The sequence below is a fragment of the Mixophyes fleayi genome, chromosome 6 (assembly GCF_038048845.1).
Source record: "Mixophyes fleayi isolate aMixFle1 chromosome 6, aMixFle1.hap1, whole genome shotgun sequence".
Taxonomy (NCBI): domain Eukaryota; kingdom Metazoa; phylum Chordata; class Amphibia; order Anura; family Limnodynastidae; genus Mixophyes; species Mixophyes fleayi.
The window spans coordinates 80,713,489-80,734,007 of record NC_134407.1 but is presented as its reverse complement, the minus strand read 5'-3'; the positions used below and the strand labels follow the sequence as shown (position 1 = coordinate 80,734,007).

General features: G+C 39.9%; 1 protein-coding gene across 2 annotated transcripts in view; it reads left to right on the top strand.

Annotated features, from left to right (window-relative positions):
• The first annotated feature begins 133 nt into the window (after nucleotides 1-133).
• Nucleotides 134-20,519, top strand: part of MYH10 (myosin heavy chain 10) — a 107,175-nt gene continuing 86,789 nt past the window's right edge. For both annotated transcript variants that reach the window (XM_075216940.1, XM_075216938.1), the window contains exons 1-3: nucleotides 134-236; nucleotides 5,417-5,788; nucleotides 19,690-19,846. In XM_075216940.1, the coding sequence (XP_075073041.1) occupies nucleotides 5,444-5,788; nucleotides 19,690-19,846 (502 nt within the window). In that variant the 5' untranslated portion in view covers nucleotides 134-236; nucleotides 5,417-5,443. The remainder of the gene's footprint in view (nucleotides 237-5,416; nucleotides 5,789-19,689; nucleotides 19,847-20,519) is intronic.

The window sequence follows — 20,519 nt, the reverse complement described above, 5'->3', positions numbered from 1 at the left end:
AGGGCAAGAGCAAAGTAACGGTTTCAGCGTGATTGATGGGTGAACGGGGCAATCATAGCTTGGAAAGGGGGTGGGCGATAGAAAGTATCGGCCAATGGTGGAGACAGAAAGGTTTGGTAAACCCCGTTTGGTGTCGTGTGGGCGTGGTTTATTGAGGTGACGGGTTGGAAGGACGGGGCCGGGCTGGCGGTTACCGGGAGGCGCAGACACAGAGCGAGGGAGCCCAGGAGCCGCTGGTAAGAGGGGATGCTGGGGTGGGCGGCTGTCTGTTTACCTGCACGATATAAGACATTCATATCCATCATATAATACAACTACCCCAATAGTAATAATTCAAATTCTGTCCTTAAAAATACCATCAATGGATTGATTGCTAAATACAATTGCACAAAGTAACAATCTGACCTTATTAAGTACACTGACTCCAATGCAATTCTCTAGTGGGTCATGTGTGTTTGGAAATCACCCCATTCTCAAATACTCTGTGCCAGATGAATACCCTAAACCCGAAATATATGGTGATCACAAAATATATCCTAAAATTTTAGCTCAGAAATCACACCCCAATTGCTATATTCCAAGAGAACACATTCCTGGCAAATACTCTATGCCCAGACATTTCTCCTCTTTAATAATTTGTAGGCAATACCCATCCCTGAATTCTGTTTGCAGAAACCCCCCTCCTTGAATACCCCCCTCTCTCTTGAAATACAAAATATCTCCTGCTCAAATGATTTGTATGCCCATATAATACTATTCATAGTTTGTTTGGAGTATTTATTTTTGTAATCTGATGTTAGACATAATAGCAAAATAATTAGAGATTTCATACTACAGGATTGGTTTCATCATATTCCACTGAAACCTCAAAATCATTTTACGTTTCAAACATGCGTGTAAGAGTGCAGAATTACCCCTGTCTTTGCACACTAGTATGCACCCCACCCCTTTGGTAGGTATAATGTCCTATGAAATCATTCTTTAATTCTAACATACCCACCATGGTCCAGATCGCACACATGCATGTGCTCTGCAATAGATACCCAAACTGTCACTTTATTATTTATACCAATTATGTAATGTTTTGTGCTTATGAATTTAAGTATGAAATTATTTGTTTAAATATGAATTCTTTGGTAAGTATTTCCTAGCCCTATCCATATCAGTTATGTGTCCTGAAGACTATCACAAATACCTCTCATTCTCCATATGCCTTTCCAGTACACCCTTTAACTCCCTGCACCCTCAGCTATGTCCTTCCAATTCCATTTGGGTGACAGTGGGACTTGCCATCATTTAACCCCACTAATGAAGATTCCATTCACTACCTGTTTATGGGGGAGAGTAAAACATTCCTTTCTGTATGCTGGTCATTTTGTCATTAAATGATTGTCTTATTTCTGAAAGTGTTATAAGTTAATAAGTCATGACCTTAAATCCTAGATTCTGTAATCCAATCATTTTGTGTTTACTCATTTAGGGCTTCTGTACAATCGGGGTTAAATATGGCTTTCATGCCCTGTATAGGTGAGGTGTGTTCAGATTTGCCTTAGGACATTTTCTTACAACATGGCCTAATGGTAACTGGTGTTTTCCCATTCATTACCCTTGTGGATTCCGCTATCTTTCCCTTGGTCCCTATGGCAGGAGAAAAGTTAAAAGTTTTTAATTGGCAATATGGTCTGATATTTAGCCTTAAAAGGTGTCTCCAAGGACAGCTTGATCTTTACCCCTGTCTGGTGTCCATGTGCTGCGGGCCCTGCCCGTGTGCTCTCGTATGTATATGGCAGAATATGTGTGGGACATAGTGTATAAGCTTCCCTTCAGCCCTACCTTATGGAGATATGCGACCCCATTTGACCATCAGAGGTTGTTTACGTTTAGACCTGTTTAATCCAAGCACCATGTCCTCGCTGCAGAATTTATCCCTATTGCAAGCAAATGAATTAAGCAGGGTGACTCCCAGGCCTCGCTATTGAGTTGTTTTCAGTCAGGCCTGTAGGCTGCTTTACCCTGTTGGGGGAGGGGATCACAGAAAAAGGGTTAAATTCGAGGAACAAATGTGGAGCGGTTACCCAGCTAGAAGGGTGGCTGCTCAGATCTCTTATTGCAGCAGCTTGCAGGGAACAAAGAGCTTGTCTACATCATGACTAGCAGCTTCCATGCTCTCAGTCCTCCTCTTCTCCGTCTAGCCCCCTCCTCTGTACTCCCCCACCTCACCTCCTAGAGGAATATAGCAGTACAAATCAGAACCAGTGGGCCAGGGCAGCATTCTTTTTCCCCCTTATACCTGCACCTGGATTCTTTACGAGCCTTGTCGCCATATGCCTTGTAACTATCCATGCTGTTCTAGCCACCTTCAGAAACATTCATTGCTTCTCTTTGTGCAACATCTCCCCCAACCTGCCAGTCTTATCCAAAATATTTGTTGCAGGCTGTCGCTTTCTGGTCTGAGAAACTGGCTTTGTCTGCTGAGAAACATACCCATTCCAGCAGCAGCCACTCATTATTTATGTGGGTTGGGGACATTGTAGTGCCTTAACCTCTGCATGGCTGTATGAATTAATATGCAGCAGATAATCTGCTTTTTTTTTTTTTTTTTTATAAATTCATGACTTCATTTGTAATCTTTCCACAAGTCTCTAACCTTTTAATCTCCAGAAAGAATATATCATTAATAGTACAATGCTTGCAAATTTATAATCAAGGTGGATTTAATTCTTACTCTTCGTAATAGTTAATTCTTTTCAAGCAGTGAAATCTTGAGGTTGAATGGCTATGCCACTGTTGCTTTATTCATTATGTTAATTTAAAAGATCTTTATTCCTGTTAGTCTAATACAGCCCTGCTAAAAGTTGACACATTTCACTACCTGCCCATTTGAACTGATATCTAGCACATTTGCAGGGAGTTATATTCATGATATACATCTATGTACTGTGGGCTAGACTAGCACTGGCACAGTGTTGGACCGGTCTATAGTTATTGGTGGTAGGCAATAGAATATGACTCCAATATGGTTTTGTGAACTGTCTCTTAGTAACATGGCATGTTAACACTTCAGGGGATAGTTATGAAATCTGGTGCTTGGAAAGAGATTGTGTTGTCTATAGCAACCTTATACTAACTCTCCTTTTCTAATGCAAAAAATTAAAACCTATATCTTATTGGTTGTTATGGACAGTGTAACTTTTCTAATTTGCACCAGCTGTCATAAGTATTCCTCTTGGCCTCCAAGCTAAAATGAAGGACCATTGCTCTATCCTGTAATCTCTGAATAAAAAAATATGGTTGATAATTGGGTAGTCCCACAGGGATATGTATATTTTCTGACCTGGTTACTGTTGTATTTCGCTCTGATTTTATGATGAAGCTTCTTGAACAGAGGAAGTGACTCTGGGTGGTGTGTGTAAAGTGCAATGAGATGATCTTATGGTTCTTTAAAAGCTTGGATGACATACACACGTTGGCTTCCTGTAGTTTTACAAGGTTCCATGTGCTAGGAAAGCAGTGACAGGTGATGGCTGAATGTTAGTCATTAGTCATTTGGTGTTCGTATTGTGATGTGAGAAAACTATATCCAGCTTGATTACTAACTACTTCCCCAACTGTTAGAGAAAAACACTACTCTTGTCAAAGTAGGTTGTCTCCTGGGCAGATCAAACATGTCATTAAAGCTTAAGCCTGAGCGCTTATATGTCAACATCATAAATTTTTATTTTAAGGCCAGTAATGTATGTACTTCTCAAATTAAATGACAATTTCACTTTTGTAAAAAAATGTTATAAATATATTACTCCTCTTTAGTAGTTGCTTGATGGAACCTGCATCCTCTTAGTTGTGGGGCTTCTTATGAAATCTGTCCTTCACAAGGGAAGCCAGCAATAGACTGCAGTAGGTTGAGTCCATTTTCACGCCACGTGTTAGTGTCCCTTCGCCAGGGCAATGCAATAACTTGTGGAAGTTCAATTGCTGCTCCCATTGGTGAACAGACTTCAGTGTACCTCTACGTTAGCCAACTGAAGCTGTCTCACTACGGGACAAAACGTGGACCTGCCATGGATTACTTTACAGCAGCCCAGGAGATCCAGTAATGGATTACTTTACAGCAGCCGGCCTTCATAAGGGTTTCATGCTGTCATTTTAAACACACTAGCGATTTTCAAATTATGGAGCACTTCAGTGACCCTTGCTAAGGGCAAAGGTTATATTGAAGGTTCTGCCAAGCAAATATTTGTTGTTGGTTATATGAAACTACAAAGGCTGTTTTTTTTTTTTTTTTGTAAAATCAAATGTTTTTTTTTTTATTATCAAAACTTGTTCTCGACTAGAAAAAAAAAGTCGTTCTGAGATATTCCTAGCTATTCTGGTACTGGTTCTTAAAGCTGGCCTCAACAACAGGGAATATACATTGGACTGTCTCACAAGACCACAAGTCGAATCATTATAGCCTTAACAATATGACCTACAGAAATCTAAGACATGCTCTGTTGATGAGGTGTGGGGGCAGCTTTGGGGGAAGCACTGCTGTAAGGTTAAGGCTTATTCACTTGAGTGATTAAAATACTGGCTCTAAGTGCGGCACTTACCCATCGTAGTGAATGGAGATTTGGAGCTATGATTTGTAGAGTGTCAACATTTTAGAGATTCTTTTAAAACCTGTCATTTCAGTTACGAATCTGTTATTTCCCTAAGCGATATCTAAATGTGGACACACATGAAGTGTGCAGGCTGCATGGACTCAAGCAAATTAGTTTAGATCTCCGCATGCAGTTTTTAATACGCAGACATGCAACATACATGTTAATGAACTGCAATGAAGTAATGTAGCCTCTGTTATTTTTGTGTGTTCAGATTTTCAAGGCTGATCTGCAAATCCTAACAGAGGCTGTGAACTGTCTGTGTGTAATGTGTGAAAATAGCTGCTCATGAAGGGGATTCAACCAGAGCATAAGTAGAATTGAAATTTCCAGGATTGTGCAGCAACCTCATTGATTACCTGCAGTACTGTCTAATCTCATGCCTTAATATCTGATGCATCAATCAATACACCTTCAAAACTCCTGCTATGAACTCCATAACTGTTACTAGTTTTGGATGGACAACTTATTTAAACCTCTGGTTACTGGTAATTAGGTGTGGTTTCAGAAATGTAATAATTTAAAACAGTGGATCCCAATACTTTTGATGTTGTGTCATACTGATATGAGTAAATTTAAAATTCATGACAAATCTATAATTACTGCTACTACACTTATGTTGTGAAGTACAGGTTTGTCTGAACACTTTGAGAATTGCGGTTTTAGGGCATGGCTAGACAAGAAGGTCCGATACTTATGGTGCCTAAAAATGTACAGCTGGTGCCTAATTATATATTTGTGTGAATATAATTGACCATGGTGTCTTGTTTCCTTAGGTGATTCCTAGAGACTCCCAAGTCATAATGGCTCAAAGAGTGGGGCAGGATGACCCTGAGCGATACCTCTTTGTTGACCGTGATGTGGTCTACAATCCAGCCACCCAGGCTGACTGGACAGCCAAGAAACTGGTGTGGGTGCCATCAGAACGTCATGGGTTTGAGGCGGCTAGCATTAAGGAGGAGCGAGGGGACGAGGTGGTAGTGGAGCTAGCTGAAAATGGCAAGAAGGCGATGGTGAACAAAGATGACATCCAGAAGATGAACCCACCCAAGTTCTCCAAAGTTGAGGATATGGCAGAGCTGACATGCTTAAATGAGGCCTCCGTGCTCCACAACTTGAAGGATAGATATTACTCAGGACTCATCTACGTAAGTATTTAATGTGGTATGTGACTACTGCAGAATGTGCCAATAAGACTGTCACACCCTGTTGTATGTACCCATAATTTATGCACAGTGGACATTGCCATTTTATAGTCTAAACCAATATTTCACTCCTCTGTATTCTCCTCTATCTGGAGGAAAAAGGAAATATAATTGTAGAGGAAATCCTTCCTTAGCCACAATTTTCTTAAGGATGCTCGCAAGCAATGTCAATTTTTCTTCACCATATGAACCACATATTTGATGCTATGGTGGCAGTTTGAACCAATGCAGAGTTACATTACCTGTTCCCTGCTAGGGAGAGCTGGGCAGGTTCTAGTGCATTATAAACTGTTCTATTGATCATCTCTACGGTAGAAATTTACCCTTCATACGCATATATCTTGCTCACTCTATGCTCTATTGAAAAGTTTTCACTAATGTTGCTGGATAGAGTCTTAGAGTGGGAGCCCAAGCTTCAGACAGATATACATACTGCATTGTCATATCCTCAACCATTTATTGTGGAGCAGTTTTATTCAAAGATGTCTTGCTGCTCTTCCTTCTAGAGGATAAGTAATTATTGTATAGTATGATTAGGAATTCACCATCTGCAAAATCCAACATAAAGCAATGAGACATGTTCTAATCAATATCAGTGCATTAGGTAATTCTACAAATTAGTTTTATGCAGTTCTGCTCATACCATATATTATCTTTTTTCTAAAGTGACAATGGTAGTTTACCATGACAGTATTGTCATGCTTTTCATAAGGTGGTTGCATTTATGTTTTAAAGTGGACCCATTAGATACAGTCGAAAATGGCTACCTCCACTATGTATAGTTGATTCTGTTAAATAGATGTCATGCAATCGAGAATGTGGATCTTTGAGTAGGCTGCAGTATCACAATAATATCTTCTAAGGCCCCAAACCTGTAGTTTGGTATCTATAGAACTGGACTCTTCATCTGCCTCCATGTTTAGCAGCAGTCCACATTTTATAAAGTTATCCAGTAAGAGCAAAAAGAACTATTGCACTTGTTTCGTTAGTTGGGTATAGTCTTTACTAGTTGAGTGTTGTCTAAAAGTTAGTCCTGTTGCACAGCGCTTTAATGACAATCTTTTGCCAATTTTTTTTCACATCATTCTCTGCCTTAGTGGAGCTTACAGTCTAAATTGTCTACCCCTCAAGCATCATAGCATTAACGTACCAGCATGTGTTTAGATTGTTGGAGGAAATCCACCCAAACACAAGGAGAACATATAAAGTCAATACAGATAGTGTTCAGAATAGAATTCATAAACTCCGTGCTGAGAAGTTAAAGTAATGTCTGCTAGAAGTTCTTGGTCACTACGTCAGCCTTATACACCTAGGACTCCTGTTTATCTGTCTCCTACACACAAGGGGACGGCCATTTTGTGACCGCAAGTGATGTCTCCTAGGGAGATGATGGGCTACATTCTCATGAATATTGTCCCACAATTTGGCTAGCTTAACTCTGTTCATTGTGTGTGGGAATTGGATACGCTTTATAGGGCGTATTTAATTGTTAGCGTTAACGCTAACAAACGAGCGCTCGAAAAGCGTTAATACGGTAATTACTCACGGAATTTCAGCTCGCTGCTCCCTGAGCTGCGAGCTGAAATTCCGCGAGTAAACTACCGTATTAACGCTTTTCGCACGCAATATTACCGTATAAACGGTAATATTTTTCGAGCGCTCGTTTTTCAGCGTTAACGCTCACAATTGAATACACCCCTAAGGGTCTAAACCTGGAATGCAAATGAAATTGTATATATGTAGGTGTGTTAATATATTTATAGAGAATAGCTACTCATAATCATTGCAAATATATATGCCAGATCTTGTTAAACCTGTACATCAGATTTGAGGTGAGTCTGTTGTATATGGGGATGTTCTTTTCCATCTGTAAATCTGATTTTCAGTTCTAGTCTATTGAAGGACACTCAATGAATGCACAAGGCCTCAAATGACCACACAAGATAACCTGTATTGAGATGCATCGGGAAATACCTAATGTTCTATCGTAATAAAGATTTCCCAAGTGAATTTGTGAATGATCCTCAGTGCCCTTTTGATATTGGATAGTTTTTGTGATCCTTAATAATTACTGCCACTTTAATAGTTATTTCATATATACTTACATCTGTCTTGTAAAAATCTGTGTTCTTTGAGCTTGTTTTTTGCTTTACAATATGACTTGAATTCTGCAGTGCTTGTAGCTTTTATCTGCATAACTGGCTTTTTCTGGTCAGGAGGGAAGGCATAGCAAGACTCGGCCAAGAAATGGTTGTGGTCTGACCAAGTATGCACTGTGTCAGAGGGAAAGAATGGATGAAGTATTCATTCGGTAGAAAGAAAGGTAGCCCTTGCCAGAAGATAAGCTGTCAAACCGAGGCGCAGGATGCTATAGAATGCAGACGTCTGTCACTTTTCTATTTCAGTCTGTTAAGAGCGTCTAGAGGAATCCATTGAGACTGCTAATCTCCTGTAGCAGTAGATAGCTTGAAGCTCTTGGAGGGATAATATGGAGTGCAAACTAAAATTCCTTTTGTGTGACCTAATAAACTTGAAAAATATAATTTGTAACATGAAAAAAAAATATTCTTTTTAAGAAATGTTTCACATTTAGCATCCCTATACACAGGGGTTTTCAGCCTATTGCTTTCCATTTGCAAAGGCATAACACAAGTGTCAAGTGCTTAAAAATGTCTAGATTAGCACTATCTGAGAACTTTACATATTTGGAGCTGAATTTGCTTCTTGGAGTGCAGCGTTGTTTAGCCCTTTTTAAGGTGTATTTCATTAGGGTCAAAGGTTTTCGGTTAATTATTATCTCATGCTTGTCTGTCTCCTCCTTTTTAAGGTCAGAGAAGATAAAGCAACCTGAAGCCAATCAGATCATAGTAATGTTCACAGCAACACAGAGTATTTCAGGAGAGAGCAAATCTTGTGGGAGCAGTGACCTGTCCATTAATGTGATTATTTAAGAGAAGATAGGGCATCCGAAAGGGTATATGGGGGGCAAGTAGGAAGCCACTGATTGAGTGTTACAGTGGAAGCTGCAGGGTCACCTGTCGTTGTCATCATTATTTATTTGTAAGGTGCCACAAAACTGCAGTACAGACAGTAAGAGTAGCAAATCATACAAAATATAACAGGAAAGGTTGACACACTGATGCAAAAAGATTGTGGGTTAAAATGCGTTTCTATGTAACACAAATTTCATTTATCATTTTTAAGATATGAATCAGTTAGTGTGCTGTGAGCCCTGCAGAATGTATTAAATATCTGACTGGGGGAGAAAAATAACAGATTCTGGGACCCAGTTGAGGATTTGGAAATAGAGATTGTGAGAATTTCATGTAACAGTACATAAAGAACTGCTAAATTTATTGGGTAGTTTTCCCTTCATGTAAACTGTGTGGGTGACAAGTACTTGCAGAAATGTGTTTAAGAACATGAAGTCTGCAACTAAAACTGATTCGTTTCCTCACAGTGTTCATTCTTACAATATGGGGATGATTTGCATTTGGGGTACAATTGAAGGCATGTCTCTTGCCTTCATGCAGCGATGGCAGAGATCTTATGGGCTGTGCCAATCAATGTTCCTGATAATGCTGCCTAGCGCTTTATTGTGAGAAGTGTCATCAGTGGTGCTCTTCCCCCTGTGGAGGCAACCATTCTATGTACTGAGCCAGTATTCATAATATGGAGGCAGAGTAATTCACTATAAGCCATAATCGCAAAGTGCCTCTGTATTGTCACTAATTCAAAGTAAATTGCTAGGCAGCATACTCCATACTGCCTCCAATGTATTTCAGTGCCGGGGTACATTTTAATACTAGTGCAACTTGCTGAAATGCTCTTTCTGATATTTACTCATCTGTGACCTGAGGTCTTATTTTAACCTAAATAACTAAAATCATCCTCTTAGATTTTTTTTTTTTAAACTGAATGTTTTTAAGGAAGCACCTCTTCCTGTTGATCAGCAGTTGTGTTTGTTTTGTCTTTCCTGGGCACCCTTGATCTCTCTCCAGCAGCTATTATTTTTTCTTCTTCTTTTTAGCAAGTGTCACTGATGTTTACCTTCCATAATGAATACATAGTAACTGACTTCCGTCTTTTGTCATTGTTCTGAAATCCATAGTGAGCAACATAAAAAGGTATTCAAGCTCATCATCTCCTTCATTGTTCAAATGACTCGGAAGTTGTGGCCACAATATTTAGCTCCTTGGTACTCTTTTGAATACTTAGGTCCTGGATGTGTCGTTTCTTGAGTAAACTGGAAGAGGGCACAGCTTTGTTATTATTCAAAACACTTGTGATAAAAGGAACCTAGGAGCTTATGGTTTTATTTGGGTATTGTGCCAAATGAAACTTCAGGCTTGCATAATGTGTCTGGATATTCTTGGTAAACAGACTGCACCCACTTGTGCCAAAATTCTCATCTTAGAACGGTTCCATGATGAGAATGCCTATGTCAGTGAAGGCAAAATGCTAGATGCAAGGATTAGTTCATACAAAATGCTTATTTATTTTCTTAACTTCCATTGTTCAATGATATCACTAGTTCCTTGTGAATTTATAGGCTGCCTTTTCATAATCTTGGTTCCTGAATTTACCTCTGTGAAGTCTCTGTCCCCTAGCGAATAGATCAGTGATGAGCAACCTGATATACTTGAAGGGCCACGTGCAGTTCCCTGACCTTCAAAAGGCTGTACATTGGCCTTAATAATTAAAAATTAAATTAAAATTAAGAATGAAATAAAACTTCTGCTTGCTCGTAACACATAACCACAATACTTTCCTTTTAAGCCACAGATTTGCCACGGTGAGGTTTGACACTTCCTGCTAGAAGAGATTTAAAAATTGTATGCCTGAGAGAAAGACTGTCTTGAATTCAAAATGACCTAGTGACAACTTTTCTCCTTCCATGTCAGCAAACGGGGACTTAAGTAAAATATTATGGAGACTGGTGTTCTTTAATGAATTAAAATATTTAGTGAATTTTATTTACCATTTATAGAATAAGCTGAACATTAAATCTATTATTTTTAAAATCACTATCCTTTATTCAGCACTAGTATATTCTTCTGCAGGGACATAACCTGCCCCAGTGGAACTTAAAATCTAAATTCCCTACCACAGGCATGAACACCCCAGTGTGGACAGTGGAGGGCTAGGAAGAAAGCCACTCAAATATAGAACATACTACACACAGGTAGTACTCTGGTCAGAATCAAACCCAAATCTGCAATGCTAACCACTGGACCCAGTACTTATTTAGTTGCATAGCTTTTCAAGATAATATCACTTGTTGTTCCTCTGTTGCTAAGTTATAGAAGATTTCTGGCATGTGTTTCTTGATAAGAAATCTTTGCTGCATCTCCCTTCCCATTAATATCATGTTGTCATGACATTGAGTCTGCCCAATCACAGTCTACATTCCGGATGCAAATTCAACATCCATTGCACAAAAAAAAAGCTATTGTGAGCCTTGGTGCTTGAGCTGTCTTGTGGTGTGTGTGTCCTTGGAGAAGGGCCAGTGTACTGCACATTCCAGAATTCCTTGCACTGATAAACTGCTTCCCTTCACTTGGTTCACAGAATACACACATTCCTGATTCAATATGTTTATTTCTTTTTCTGAAGGAGTAATTCATTTTAGGGCTTTAGACAATCTATGCATAGAGTGCTTACCAATTCAATAGAGACTTTCTTGTGGTTGGGGGAGGGAAGAGTTTTGTGGCTTTATGCTATTGAATGTAGGGTAGAGTCTTATACTTGGTTTTCTTTGCCTTTATTGATTTGCTGTGTGTCTAGGCACAGCAGTCAGCTCTGGTGATATCTCTTCTTTTATTCACCCATTGCAATTCTTGTGCCACCATACACAGTGGTATGGGCACATTGGTATTGACATTGTGCTATAGGCAACACTGTCTGCTCAGGAGTGGTAATGACTGCGTGTTTTGCTGCAGCACAGTGTTTGTCTTTGAAAATGTCAAGTGTTCAAAATAACTATAGACATGAGTACAAGAGCCTTCTAGAAATATATGTGACTCTGTGACCAATGCCCCTACTTCTCAACACACTGTCTAGTCAAGTTATGCCTCTGGTTTATGTCTAGAGACTAGATGTGCAGTAAAACTGCCCAGCTGACTACAGCTGGGAAGCTGACTACAAGGAAGAGTAATGCTAAGGGTAGTGTGGTGGTAAGGTTACATACACACAACGTACACACAGGCGTTCAAATCAGTCCAAAAAATTAAAAATGTAAGTAAATGGATACACTTTCTGACAATAAGTCGTTTTACGTTGATTTTAACATTGCCTGCAACATTCACGAATATTAATAATAATAAAATGCATTTATATAGCAACAGCATATTTCATAGCTCTTTGCAATTGGGACCACACCTTAATAATATAAGACTGGAGGTTACAGACAGACAGAGAGGTAAGCGGTTCCTGCTCGCAAGATTACAATCTATAGGACAGGGCTTCCCAAACCCAGTCCTCAGGGCTCCCTAACAGTGCAGGTTTTCCATATCTCCTTGCTGGAGCACAGGTGTATTTATTACTGACTGACACATTGTATCAGATCCACAGGTGGTCCTAATTATGTCACATGTGATCCAGAAAACCTGCACTGTTGGGGAGCCCTGAGGACTGGGTTTGGGAAACCCTGCTATAGGACAATATAGGTTTGATACTTGATGTTAAGTGCTACAAATGGATATTGGTCCAGCCAAATTGCAGAGGTATAATGTGCTCAGTGGGCCTAATGATCCATCCAGTCATGATCCAGACATACAGCAATGTTGGTCTGAGGGTTGATTGAATATAGAAAGAACAAATGCAAGTCTTATGTGAACTGTGTAGAGGGAGGTAATAAGGTACCTTAGGTAGGTAAGAGGGTGGTTGAGGAGTTCGATAAGCTAATCTGAAGAGGTGGGTTTTCAAAGAACGCTTGAAGACAAAATGAAAGTCTTGTTGTGCGAGGGAGGGAATTCCATGTAGTGGGTGCAGCCTGGAAAAAGACCTGTAACTGGAATGGGGGCAGGTAATGAGTGTGAATGAGAAACGCAGATCTTGTTAAGAATGGAGTTGTCAAGTTGGGACATATTTTGAGAAAAGTGAGGGAGATGTATGATGTTGCAGTTTTGTCGATGTGTCGATGGCCTTTTTATGTTAGAAGTATTTTATGTGCATGTCCTGGAAATATTTTTAAGATATGTGTAACAAGATTTAGATATAGATTGGATGTGGGGAACAAAGGATACTTCTGAGTCAAGCATTACACTTAGGCGGGACTTAGGCAGGATGGGATTTGTTGTCAGCAGAAATAGAAATGTCAGGTATCTAACTTCTGTTGGCTGGTGGGAATGTTATTAACTCTTCACACTGTTTTTGAAAGATTGAACTTGAGTTGGCGAGAGGACATCAAAAATTAAATGGCAGAACAACGGTCAGTAACGCGGGCCAACACAGATGGTGAGAGCTGGAGAGGATACATACATTTTGGTATCATCCGCATAGAGATGATACTGAAGTCCAAAGGAGCTTATTAGATTTCCAAGAGAAGTGGAAGATGAGGAAGAGAACCTAGGACTGAGCCTTCTGGTACTTCAACTGATAAAAGAAGCAGAGAGGAGGTGGATCCAGAGAAACAGAACACTGAAAGATTAGATAGGTAGGATAGGAACCAGGATATGCATTTGTATGAGAAGAGAGCAGTCAACAGAGTCAAATGCAGCAAAGAGATCCTGTAGAATTGGAAGAGTTTAATTGCCTTTTGATTTTGCAGTAGTCGAATCATTGATCACCTTAGTCATTGCAGTCTCTGTGGAGTGTTGGGAACGAAAGCCTGATTGAAGAGGGTACAATAGGTTGTGTGAGGCGAGTGTAAGCAATTCTCTCAATAATCTTGGAGGGACATGGGAACTGGGAGATGGGGCGGTAATTTGATAGTGTTTGGGTCCGTATTTTGTTTTTTTCAGAATAGGAGAGATCACTGCATGCTTGGAATAATAACGAAAAGATACCAGTAGAGACAGAAAGATTACATTATTTTAGTTAAGGTTGGGATGAGCACAGTAGACGAATTGACTGATTTCTCAGGGTATAGGATTAAGAGGACAGGTAGTAGAGTAGGAAGATAAGATGGAATATAAGAAATGTTAGACTCCATCTCAAATATATCTCTCTGTTGGCAACCTCCACCTGAGTTCCTTTTTATCATTTACAGTACCATCCCTCTTATATTTTCTGTTTTATGCCTCGTTTACAATGTTAAAATTCATTCCACCGCTCTTGTGAGTCCTTAGTTGAGCGCCAAAACAAACTTAAGCGGTCACGGGCTGGTAATTTAGGCAGCATAGATGAACCCTCAGCGAGAGTTTCCTGAATGAGCTGAGGAAGGTGAATGATATTTGTTAGGTAATGTAATATTTGTAGTCAGTAAGGGTCTTGCGTCTGCTACTGAATTTCACATTTTAGAAAGAGTGAAATGGTTACATTGAGCACTGGATTTTTGGAAGAAGTTACTTTTTATAGAATAACAAGGATGGAATGTTGATGAAAAGTATTTTACAGACAGGGTTTAATGCCCTTGCCCCTTATTCCTCTCTTGCCCACCACTGGTCTACTCTTCTTTTTGAGCTCCCCTCTTGCCCACCCCTGACTTTTTCACATTTCTGTCCATAAATATTTTCTAAGCACATTCATTTTCCTGCTTATTCTTGCTCATTCTGTGTCTTTCCTTGTCACTTCTATATGTGCGCACACATAAAATAAGTCTTCCTGCACACCTGGCCTCACATCCTCCTCATCTCCCTCAGTCGTTCAATCAAATGATTACATCCTACAGCTTTACATAAATTGTATGCTGGATCGGCTAGTTAAGTGATAGTCGGCACATGTTTTCCGTTTATATAATGTAAACAGAGAGAGGCTTCGTTTATGTGCAGAATTTTATAGAGCAGGATTTTTTTTTTCTAGTAATTACTTTTTACATGACAGCAAAGCTCCTGAAGTTGAGTCATTCTTGTAGCACTAACTAGGGACAAATTAAACATGTCATAAAACAGCGCTATTCTGCTTTCTAGAAATGAGTGCATGTGAGCTGCTGCTGAGGCACTGCTCAGAGTAAGCTGGTGTGGTGACAGGAATGGGAAAGTCCAACACTGTGCGAATAACACAATTGCTAGCCCTTTGTATTCTGATGCTGCTTGAAAAAAAGATGATTAGCCCTATCTTTATTTTAAATTTCTTAATTTAGAAAGCGTTTTTAGTCTGTTTATGTGTATTACAGTCCCTAACTAATTGTGGGGCACCCTTGCCTGCCTAGCAGAGGCCCCGCTGGTCGCGGGGCACCCTTGACTGCCTAGCAGAGGCCCCGCTGGTCGCGGGGCACCCTTGCCTGCCTAGCAGAGGCCCCGCTGGTCGCGGGGCACCCTTGCCTGCCTAGCCGAGGCCCCGCTGGTCGCGGGGCACCCTTGCCTGCCTAGCCGAGGCCCCTCTGGTCGCGGGGCACCCTTGCCTGCCTAGCCGAGGCCCCGCTGGTCGCGGGGCACCCATGCCTGCCTAGCCGAGGCCCCTCTGGTCGCGGGGCACCCTTGCCTGCCTAGCCGAGGCCCCGCTGGTCACGGGGCACCCATGCCTGCCTAGCCGAGGCCCCGCTGGTCGCAGGGCACCCATGCCTACCTAGCTGATTCAACTTTATAAATTTGTAATGTTTGAATAAATATTTCTACATTAAGTTTCAGCTTTCTGTAGCTTCGTGTCTCTAGTTTCAGTGCATTACCATTTTTCACTGTGCTATACGTAAAGGTGGATAAGATATAATTGATCAGCTCTGTTATTGGAGCACAGAGGGTACTGCACAGACCTTCAGAGTGAATAGAGCAAAAGATATCCGCAAATGAGACCTGTCTGCTGTGTAAGGCTCTTGAGGTGACACAGTGGGTATACACACAAGTGATATCAATATAATGAGAAAACGGAAATTAACGGCGGAGAGATTAGCAATTGGCATTAAAATCATGGGAATCCTCAAATTATTCTTCACCTTGTCCTCTCTGGAATAATGTTGATAGTGCTATAATAAATTTTGGGGCTCTGTTTATATGTCAGCCCTGGAAGTGTGTTTTGACTGTGGTAGCATTGCTGTCATCACACCGCTCTTAACTCAGGGACAAAATAAAGTAGCCATAGGAAATATTGTTCCCTACTTCAAAGTCTCCTGCAACTGTGTGCTAAACTTCACTAGGTGAATATAGAACATCCACACGGCGAGGCCAACCTCTAGCCAGTCAGCTTTATCACATCTCAATAGTTGATAAAACTAAGTGAAATGGCATTTCATGTGGGCAAGCAAAGCGTTTAGTTGTAAAAATGTAAGAACACTTACACATAGGAGTTATTTAAGTGTTCAGTGTATGTTCCCAAAGCTTATTGCACATGTTATGACGTTGTCTGTCTGAACAAAGAAAGTCGCATAGATGTATACACACCTGCTGTCTGGCAAACCTTCGCTTTGTGTCAGTTTTTGTCTCCTGCACCAGTGACAATCGTTAAATGCTCATTAAAAATTCAATGACTTTCTGTAGGAACATTCATTTAGTGCATGCTAAGCGCTTGTTAGGACACGTTTCACCATACTGAACACTGTAGGGAAGCTTTGAATGTTCTTTTATAAATTATTTATTTGGTTTGAATGTGTAAAATTTTATATTTTTTTTACACTTTAATTGAATATTTTGTCCATCACTATTAGCATTGTTTTAAAATATCTGTGTGTACAAGCCCTAAAAAGATTCCAGTATCATTTTATTGCCTATTACCTAAATTACAGAGGCGAAGTTAGTTGGTCCTTTGGTGCTTCCGATTCACTGTAAACCCTGTGCTTTCTGCAGAATGAACAGATCTGCTATTAATTAGCACATTATGAGGAATGAGTATTATACTCCACTAATGAACATGCGAATTTGTCTAGCAACCTAATCTGACAGCCTAATAAGTGGCGTGGCGGTGTGCCAATAACCAGTGCGCTAGTGAGAGACTACGAGATGCAATGCTTGTCTCATAACTGCAGCCGTATTGTATCTCTCTGCTGTCATTGTTAAAAACATATTAAAAATAAAAGACCAAGGCGAAGGAGTAAAATAAGTGCACTGAATTTACTCAACCCCAGATTGAAAAAATGGTTCCATTCGAACATTCCCACACATCTCTGGTGTACGCCGGGACCTTTCGTGATGGAGAAAGAATTTTCTGAGTAAACACCAGAAAATTCACACTGTGTTTTCTCAGCAGCGCTGGACCCGTTCTATATCAGAGAGGCGAGATGTTGTTGCAGAATGAATCCACCCGCACACTGAATGGGGTGGGCAAAGCTTTGTGTTATGCTTGCATCACATCGCTCAACTGTATTCTGACTTGTATGGTATTGCTGGCTGCCATTTCTAAAGGGTGCTCTTAAAAATGTTCCCCATTCTGTAGCCATCACTCTAACTTACCTTACCTGCATTAATCTGTAGCAAAGGGCAGACTGGTATTTGGACAATTGTTTTTAGGGGATGTATCCTCAAAAATACATGACAAATATTTTGGCCCTTTTTGTATTGCCTTGTTGAATGAATGCTTTTACTACTTGTGCCTGCTCTTAAATTATTATTTATTTATAATTTACCACAGACTCCATAGTGCCAGACAATTATACAAATACAGATAAGACATGACAAATACATAAAATAGTTACATATAAATAGCATATGTGAGTGTGAATAAAACACTGTAGAACGTAGCAGAAAACATGACAAGGACATGAGGGAAGACACAGTAGACAGACACGAGACAATAGGTGGAGAGGACCCTGCCCTGAGAGCTTGCATTCAGAGATATGTAGTCTGCATGCTCATGCCCCAACCATTTGAATCATATAGTTCCTTGTTCTGTGCATGGTCTATGATTAGCTGCTTTCCCCTCCCAGAATGCATCAGGGTAAGAAGCCCTGTATTTGCAGACACTCAGCATCTTTATTATACCGCCCCTCCCATTGGGTTTGCCTGTCCTGAATAAATGCACAATGACGCTTGTGGAAGGAAGATAAGAGATACATGTGACATATTAGCTTTGGGTTTTGCTGATTGATTTAATTGTTTATAGTGAGCACAGGAAAGAAGCCTCTGCCACAGATAGCTGTGATGGTAAATAAATCATGCTGGTGCTGTGGACCCCAGTACCCTGGGATACTGTATACCATGTGGTAGTGTGAAATCATGCATAGAACATGCAGAATATTTATTGTCCCAGGTGTAGTGGGAGAGAATGGCCATACATGTACAGAGTTTGTTCTAGTGAATGCTGGACTACGGATTAAGTAGATAATCTTGCTGTTCTGTCAGATTTTTGATTAGGTTACCTGTGACTAACATGGGTTATGTCCTTCATTGAAAAACAAAAAACATATTATTTGCTAAAACCCAACACAATCAGAGCACTGCCTTTGTCTCTCTACTTATACTATAAAGAACACCCAGTCTGATGTAGGTTACAGCACCTTGTTTGTGCCCACCAGTTTTCAGAATTACCCCCTCTTTTTTTTTTTTTATATTTGAAGGTATTTCTTACATTGATATTGCAATGTGAAAGAACCACTAAACCTAGTGTACACTTAGGTGCGTTTTGCAGAGCATCACAAATAATTATGTGAAGACGTCTGTGCAAGCTATTGATCTGCGATTGTATGTACTATTAGTTTCCCTATACTTTTAAAATAGTAAAATGCAAAACTTTTTGATCCAGCAGAAGGCAGAATAAAACACTCATTATGACTGTTGTCAATCTAGCCTCACACTAAGGAAATGATTTTTTCTGGGTCAGTTACCCCCATAATGTAGCTACATATACATTTCTTGTAAGAAAGGCATCAGGTCAGTTGGCTGTAAGGAGAGGCTATTCTGTTTGTATCTCGAATAAGCACTATGTCTTGATGTTTTTATGTCATCTATTTTTTCTGAAAAGGTATATCTTTTGGCATGTATTCATGCATATTTATTTATGTCATGTACAGCGCTGCAGACCCTTTATGGCGCCTTATAAATTAAAGATAATAATATGCTCAATTGTTTTGTGTACAAGCACAACATAAATTTTTACACAAGTCAATTAGAAGCATATCTACCTTTCTCTATCTGGAACAAAGTAATCTGCTGCTTATATGAGCTGCAGGTGTCTAGTCAGACTTCTGGGTTCTGGATACAGAATGCCTTATTCTTATAGGTATTCTTTGTTTTTGTTCTCTTTTATTGCAAAAAAGAAGCACAATATGCCTGTTTAGAGAAATAGCAGTTACTATATCAGCATAGCTAAAAATCTGTTCCAATAAGCGTGAGCAAATTGACAAATGCATAAACCAGACTTACCTAAAGCTTAAATTTAACCCAATGGTGAGTCTAGTGTTTTAGAATGTAATGTAGTGGAAATAGAAGAGGGTGTGAATGTCGGGAGACATGGGCTGGAGGGGCAAAGGGAGAGGTGTAAGGCGTCAGCTTGTACAGATTTGCGCTCAATAAAAAAAGTGTTCAATATACATTTGTTTATACAGTGCAACATGAATTTTAGATGTGGTACTTTGTGAAAGGCCGTGGTATTCTGTACTTGAAAGCTTTCTATTTGCTGTAAATATAATATATTGTACATTTGCTATATATGAGGGGTCTGATAAACAGCATAATGATGTTCTTCAGACTTAATACCATGTTCTATTGTGACTGTCATTGCACCACAAATGGATTATATTAGTCATTTACGGTAGAGGCCTCTTAGACAGCGTTTGCGATCTTTTAATTATGGTTATTTTCTTTCTTTGTGTCTAGACATATTCCGGGTTGTTCTGTGTAGTTATCAACCCCTACAAGAACCTCCCTATCTATTCAGAAAACATCATCGAGATGTACCGAGGGAAGAAACGCCATGAGATGCCGCCACACATCTACGCCATATCAGAGTCTGCATACCGCTGCATGCTGCAAGGTTAGCTGGCAAATTGTTTGTTGGTATCATTAACTGTATGTGTATAGTAAATTTGTCATTATTCATTTGTTTCATGGTAGATCCTGGTGGACCAATTACAAATGAGGAAAAAAACTATACTGCAGCCCCCACAATTTGAAGGGGTTTATAATGTATTCTATGATTTAAGAAACAAATAGTCCTTGACCAATTTTGATTTGCCAGTTGTTCTTGAAAAATATATTAAAGACCTCTCCTTTAATTTAAATTATATTAAACTAATTAACTATACTGATTTCCTAGTATCCTAAGCCTAAAACCTTTGCATTAATATGTGGTATGTTTACAAATATAAAACTTTCATAATCACCATTTATTTATATAGCGCCACTAATTCTGCAGCGCTGTACAGAGAACTCACTCACATCAGTCCCTGCCCCATTGGGGCTTAGAGTCTAAATTCCCTAACACACACACATGCAGACAGACTAGGGTCAATTTGTTCGCAGCCAATTAACCTACCAGTATGTTTTTGGGGTGTGGGAGGAAACCCGCGCAAACACGGGGAGAACATACAAACTACTCACAAATAAGGCCATGGTCGGGAATTGAACTCATGATCCCAGTGCTGTGAGACAGAAGTGCTAACCACGACGCTACCGTGCTGCCCACAAGCTTTGAAACGCAAACCATG